At 33.3% G+C, this 6,974-nt stretch overlaps 2 protein-coding genes across 2 annotated transcripts; one reads left to right on the top strand and one right to left on the bottom strand.

The window, feature by feature from the left end:
* Nucleotides 1-1,142: 1,142 nt before the first annotated feature.
* Nucleotides 1,143-2,329, bottom strand: LOC106308217 (glutathione S-transferase U26). Its single transcript, XM_013745351.1, has 2 exons — nucleotides 1,938-2,329; nucleotides 1,143-1,656 (listed from the first exon to the last, which is right to left on the bottom strand). The coding sequence occupies exons 1-2, from the start codon at nucleotides 2,250-2,252 to the stop codon at nucleotides 1,312-1,314; spliced, it is 660 nt and encodes a 219-aa protein (XP_013600805.1). The 5' UTR covers nucleotides 2,253-2,329; the 3' UTR covers nucleotides 1,143-1,311.
* Nucleotides 2,330-3,856: 1,527 nt separating this feature from the next.
* LOC106310677 (VQ motif-containing protein 1-like) lies at nucleotides 3,857-4,749 on the top strand. The gene has a single exon (XM_013747904.1). The coding sequence runs from the start codon at nucleotides 4,051-4,053 to the stop codon at nucleotides 4,342-4,344; it is 294 nt and encodes a 97-aa protein (XP_013603358.1). The 5' UTR covers nucleotides 3,857-4,050; the 3' UTR covers nucleotides 4,345-4,749.
* Nucleotides 4,750-6,974: the final 2,225 nt, after the last annotated feature.

Below are 6,974 nucleotides of genomic sequence, written 5' to 3'. Positions count from 1 at the left end.
AAATAACTTGTCAAATTATATTATTTTTTCAAAATAAAATTTAAAAATAAATAAAAATAATATATAAAAAACGAATTCAAAAAAAAAAAATGTTGTCAACAAAACACTAAACCCTAAACTCTAATCCTAAACCCTAAATCCTTGGGTAAACCCTAAATCTTTGGGTAAACCCCTAAACCCTTGGAAAAACACTAAACATTTGGATAAATTCTAAATTCTAAATCTTAAACACTAAACTCTAAATCTTAAAAATAAATATTTTTTTTAAATAATCTTTTTTTAGAACTATTGTTATTTCTCTTTATTTAATTTTTTATTTTTTATTTTAAAAGCATAATATAATTTGGTAAGTTATTTTGTTTCCTTAATTAAAAGATACTAGATCTAAAATGACAAATTTCTATTGGTTGGTGAACCTAAAGGTTCACCCTAGGGGGTGAACCCAAGAAAAAGTCTTGTTGACCCCTTTAATAAAAAGCAACTAACTATGAATAATAGCCCGCTGTGATTTTTGGTGGAACAAATAAATACTCTTGCTGCAAAGTTTTTTTTCCCTCTGCCTCCAAATTTCCATAATCATAAGCCTTGGTTAACAGCCATACTCATTCCCTAAACATTTTGAATTTTTATCATTATCAGGTAAATATTGGGAGCGAATAGTTTAAACATCAAAACAGCATGATGTGTGTTGTTAATTAATAAATATTTATATTCCATTATAAACAGCAGAACAAGTACTTGACTCGTTAAATTCAGCTATGTATTGTAATTGGAAATGGATCAATTATTGGCTATGGGGTGTCAGTGTCAGATGATATTGACATAGTTGATGGACAAAAAAAATATCAAATATACGAATTACTTTCGTGTTTAGGCATGAAAGGAAGAACATGTCCTCTGAACGAAAATGTATGGTTCGTGAGCTGGGGTCTTTTTTTAGTATTACGAATATATATATTTTTTTTTAATCTATGACTTTTGAGTTGTTTGAGTTGAATAAATAAATCTTGCATTTTTTGCTTTTTATATTTTATGGGTTCAATTTTTTCATTTATCGAATATATAACCAAAAAACTAATTCAATAAAATCAAAAGTCATTCAGAATTTTAAATCGGTTTTCTTGATTTGATGAGATTATAGATATCCAATTCAAACATTTATTTTATTATCGATTTTCATGCTTTTAGAAAGTAGAAAGTACACAAACAAAGAAAATACAGATATCACATGAGAACAGAACATGATACCGAACCATTTTGTTTCCTTGTGTGTTCACTGTTCAGACCAAGTAAGGCAAACATCAAAAGCATCTACTCGGCTCCAAACTTCTTCCTGAGGACATAAGCATACTCGAGTATCTTATCAGAATCAGTCAATGCCTTAACCACACTCTCTCTCTCTAAACACCTCTTCGTCCACTCAGTCAACTTAGGGAACTCTGTTTCGATACTGAACTCACCAAACTTCTCCATAGCTTTGAACCAGCTGTAATAACCCATCAACGCGATGTCTAGGAACCCAAACACTTCCCCACCGTAGTAAGTTTTGTCTCCAAGCTCTGTTTCAAGTGTCTTGAAATGTTCAAGCAGTTCTTTCTTGGCTGCAACTTGCTCTTCTCCATTTGTTCCCCATACTTTCCATGATGGGTCATAAAACTGAACACAACACACAACAAGAATCAAACAAAGTCATTAACAATCAGATTTTTTTTGGAAAAAATACAAGTTCTTGAATCTTTACACATCAATCAAGAAAGCCTAGTAAAGAAAACACCTAAATCTTCGATTATATTTAAATCAATCTGATCAAAAGAATATTTATACAAAAGATTATATTTCAACTGAACCGGTCCTAAAATTTTGATTAAAAAAAATTTAGACTAAACCAATAGACGTCTTATTGGGCTCTATCATGTATTTCAAAAGAGATCGTTTACCTTTTTGTCAATGAAATCTGCCCAGAACCTAGCTTGAGCTTTCTGGTAAGGATCAGAGGGGAGCATTGGGTATGTACCGGACCAAACCTCATCGATGTACTCGAGCTGGATAAGAGATTCACAGATCGGTTTACCTTTGTGGATGAGAACAGGAATCTTCTTGTGAATGGGATTCATCTCGATGAGTAAAGGAGTCTTAATCCATGGATCTGTCTCGATGTACTCATAACTCACTCCTTTCTCAGCCAAAGCCATCTTCGTCCTCATCCCGAACATGCTTGGCCAGTAATCAAGAAGAATCACTTCGTCCGCCATTTTTTTAAGATCAACAACTGTTTTCAACTGCGCACTTATTATTATTAATGTCTTTCTTGAATATGTAGAATGAAGATAAAGAGATTGGTCTTCTCGTCTTTATAGAGTAACCACGAAAATAGGGTTTTCGTAGTTTAATGCTACACGTAACATCACATAATTAATTATATAATATTTTAAATTTATTTTTTTCCTTATATAAATATGTGACTAATATAGATGTTCACGTTTACGCCATTATCTTAGTTATTATTTTCTTAATATATCCATGATTTCAGTCGAGATATGATATATTTTTATAGTTATTTGTCAACTAACATCTCGATTCGGAAGGAGATATCACTGTATTATTGAGAATTTTTAAATAATACCAGTACAGTAGTATGCGTTTTTATTATCGGAAACTGTACTTTCTTTCTTGTTGCTTAAAGTAAGGCTTATATGATTTGACTTATATTACGATCATTAAACCATTGATTTGGTCATTAAACCATTGATTTGGTATTAAATCATAACGTGGCATTTATCTGGGTCTTTTTCTAATGCTACTCCAGCTGCATGTGTTGTTTGATTATGTACTTGGAAATTGTTATACGGTTGAACCAAACAAAAAGTAAAAAGTTATTATACATTTTGTCGGCAAATATTTTAAAAATTTTATATTGTTTAAGCTTTGGCTCTAACAAAAATATGCTATCTACAAATTTAAATTGAATGGCGACATAAACACAAAGTTCAAAACTAATTTGATGCAAGGGACAGTTTGAAAAACTTGTTTTAGTTAGACATACAGTATTCGGCCCGAAACGTGAACTAAGCCGGCCCGTTATGGGTTGAACATAGAATCAAAAGCCTGAACCGTGGCCCATTATTAATAAGGATCCATTCTGTTGTTTCCTTTAGTTTAGAGTATCAGAGCGACGGTACGTGATGTGATTCCACATACTCGATCAACTAAGGCGTGCTTTGAGTCTTTGACCTACTAAACTACAGTATATAATATGATTATTTTCTCGATCAATGGTTTTCAGATAATAATAACAAAAGTCCATCTAGTACTTGGTCAGTCAAGGCTGCTAGAATAATACCGGTCAAACCTGTTTTACCCCATACAAGAATTTCCGTCAAAGACAACATATATATATAAACAATGTAATAATACCGTGATTGACCATAAATTAATATTTTCGTTAAAAAAAGACCATAAATTAATATTTTTCCTTTTTTGTCAAAAATTATAAATAGTTTTTGTTACTCGTATAAAATTCTAAACACCTATCAAATTTGTGTAAAAAAGTATCTATCAAATAAAGTTACAATCTCCAGTTTAATTTGATCCATTCAGTTACAAACCTCTTTCTTATAATGCAACGTTGGTTAACTGAGTCAAATTTCTATAGTGAGTGGAAAATCAGCGCCACTCCTTATATAAAAAAAAATCGTTATTCATGAAAAAGCCTATGATCGTAACACCATACGTAAGCATGTTCCAGAATCAATATATCATTCCAACCTATATAATAGTTGCGTTTATATATGATTTTAAATTATGCTACAACAATAAAGAAATATGCTATTATCCATATAGTTCATAAGGAATCGCAACACTAAATGTTTCTGAAATATATACTTTTAAAATACAACACATAATTTTTTGGTTCTCTGTATATATATATACCCATGCATTTGTCTACACATATACAATACAACAAGCATCTGGAGATTCAAAAGACAAATTACTCAGAGCCAAAACACATTCTAATTTTGTTGTCGTAAAAAAAAAGTAGATCATCAAAGTATGTCTAGGGTTAGGTCTGAGCCGATGAAGGTTGTCTTCATTAACACACGGTATGTCCAAACAGATGCTCGGAGCTTCAAGTCGATTGTTCAAGAACTCACCGGTAAAAACGCCGTCGTCGCTGAGGGTCCTTTCGAATTCTCCGCTCAAGGGTACGGTGGAAAAGATTCATCACATCAGTATTTTGGCGGCGGAAGAGAAGCCGAGGGAGGTGTAGAGACGACGGAGTTCGATAGATTTTTTAGGGAGATGCCTCCGGTCGGCGAATTGTTTAATCTATGGTCAGAAACTTGACTAGTGAAAATTTTAAAATACGTTGTTTTTTTAACTATCTGGTTTAGTTTTTCTCGTGGTTGTTAAAACCATTGGGTCTCATCTTTGTATCTTAAAGCCCTTAAACACGAGCGAACCTATATTTTGATTTCGTTTGCTTAATATGATTTCTCTTTATAGGGTGTTTTGCTTAAAGATGTTGGTTCTGCTTATTGTGTGTACTCTGGCCTTTTAAATGGTGTTTGATAAGTTGTAATTAAGTCTCCGGAGAATCACTATGGTTCTGTCGGCTTTTGTTTCTAGGGAACATTGTTTGTTCCGCTGGCTTTTAGTCTTTGGGAGTTTGTCTTAACTCGCCAACTTGGTGTAAACAAATCAGTGTGTAACTTGCTTTATGATCAATGTAATCTAGAAATGTAAAAAAAAAGAAGAGGAAATTAGTGTTTTGCACTTTTCAAATAAGTATGCATGCTTGAAGGAAGGATATCTTGCGAACTTGAGGTTATAATGATCATGCAAAGCTATGAAAGGAATGAAATACAAATTGTGATTTTACAAGATGTGATTTTGATGTTTCAGCATTGTATTGATTATTAGTGAGAGCTGTACATTGTGATGGAATAGTGGAGGATGATGCTAAGGGACCGAGTAATGGAATAGTTAGTAGTTGTGGAAATGTCAAAGAAGGACGAGAAAATGAAGATTCACATGCTTTGGTCTCTTTGATTTTGAATGAGAACATAAGAATTTAAGTGTGGTGGTGGTCATCTTTGGAGCTTCAGGGTTTTAGGGTATAAATCCCCACATGCCTTTGTCTTTGGTTCTTGAATATTATCAAGTACACTTTTTACCTTCTCTCACTTTGGAATTTGGACTGTCCACGTCCATTTAATTTCATATAAAAACAAATCTAAAATGTAAATGTGAGTATTGTTATTTATTATAGTCACTTCCTAATATTTGGTCATATGTTACTTTAAACCCTATCCTGGCCGCGTGTGTTATGTTCCAAATGGTAAAGTTATCAGTTTTTAACAAAGTTGTTTCTAACTACCATTAGAAGTTGACAGAAAAGAAGTTTCACTACAAAGAAACACGGTTTTCCTCGCTAATTCCTCGTAAAATCGGGTTTACGAGAAATTAACGAGGAAATACGTTTCGTCGTTAAACGTTCGTCGTAACGCATATTTCCTCGCCAATTCGTCGTAACTTAGCGAGGAAATGATTTCGTCGTAAAGACGAAGAACAATATTTCGTCGTAAAAACCACATAAATATTCCACGTAAACACGTAAGGATGTCGCTTCATTTCCTCGTAAATATCTCGAAAGGTGCCCTTCGTAAATTACACGTAAATATGTCGAAATTATTTCCTCGTAAAGAACACGTAAATAACTTGAAACAATTTCCTCGTAAAGTACTCGTTTATTATTCCTCGTCATTTCCTCGTAAGGTTTTTCTCGTAAAATACTCGTTAAGTTTCCACGTAAAGAAATCGTAAATTAGCTACGAATTTGCTTCGTTTTATTTGACAGAATACAAAAATATAATTTAAAATAATTAAAATTATTTAATTTATTAAGAAAATTAAAATTCTAAAAAAAATCAATACCAAAATATTTTATATATAAATAAGTTTTGAATTTATAATACAAGAACCGAAAAAAAGAAAAAAAGAACTAAGAGTCGTTCATCGCCCAGTAGAATTCATCACTTGTCCTCTCTACATCCGCCTCGGCATGTGTGTGGGATGATGACTCGCCTGGAATGAGATTTTGTCGTCGCAAGTTCCTCAACAAGGACTCCCATTCCGGATTAACAAATTCTATAAATCTAACAAAATTCTCTACATTAACCACTTAATCAACACTAATCAGTAAACCTATCTAAATTCCCTATACTAACCACCTAATCTACCCTAAACGAAACAAATTAGAGAGGAAATAGAGAGAGAAAGTACCATAGCTATGAAAGGGAGAGGAAGTGGAGAGGAAACGGGAGGCGAAGCTCGCTTGTATATATAAATCACTTCAGCTGGTTTCAGCTCAAGCATACTCTCTTCAGCTGGTTCCAGCTCGTCCTCAGTCTCATCAGCTGGTTTTAGATCAGTATCCTCACCATTAATCCATCCTGGCTTGTCTTTTGTTGAAGAATCATCTGGCTCAGCCATGGTCGCATCATCCTGGCCCGGGTCTATGATCCGAGGCGCATCACCACGTTTTCCGGTTACGAGGTCTTTACGACGATTTCTGCTTACGTGGAATTAACGAGTCCTGCTCTTTATTTTTTAATTTCGTCGTTATTTCGTCGTTATTTTACGAGGAAATTACGAGGATTATTTTTATCCCTAAAATCTGAAACCCCAAACCCCATCTTCCTTGTCTTCTACTTCATATATTCCAAACCCCGAACCCATCTTCCCTTTAACCTCAATCTATTCTTTCCATTCCAAACCCCAAATTCTAAAACCATAATTCCTTAACTTATAATCTCATTCTCTTATTTCTAATACAAACTCTCATTACCTTACACAAAATCAAATTATATAAATAGGTTTTCATGATTAAATCCATCAAATCACATGCATTAAGTCTAAAAATTAATCTTATTAAAAACAAATACATCAATCGGATACATCGACATTCTCGTCAT

The sequence above is a fragment of the Brassica oleracea genome, chromosome C8 (assembly GCF_000695525.1).
Source record: "Brassica oleracea var. oleracea cultivar TO1000 chromosome C8, BOL, whole genome shotgun sequence".
Classification (NCBI taxonomy): Eukaryota; Viridiplantae; Streptophyta; class Magnoliopsida; order Brassicales; family Brassicaceae; genus Brassica; species Brassica oleracea.
The sequence above is the reverse complement of the archived record's forward strand: the minus strand, read 5'-3'. Positions and strand labels throughout refer to the sequence as shown.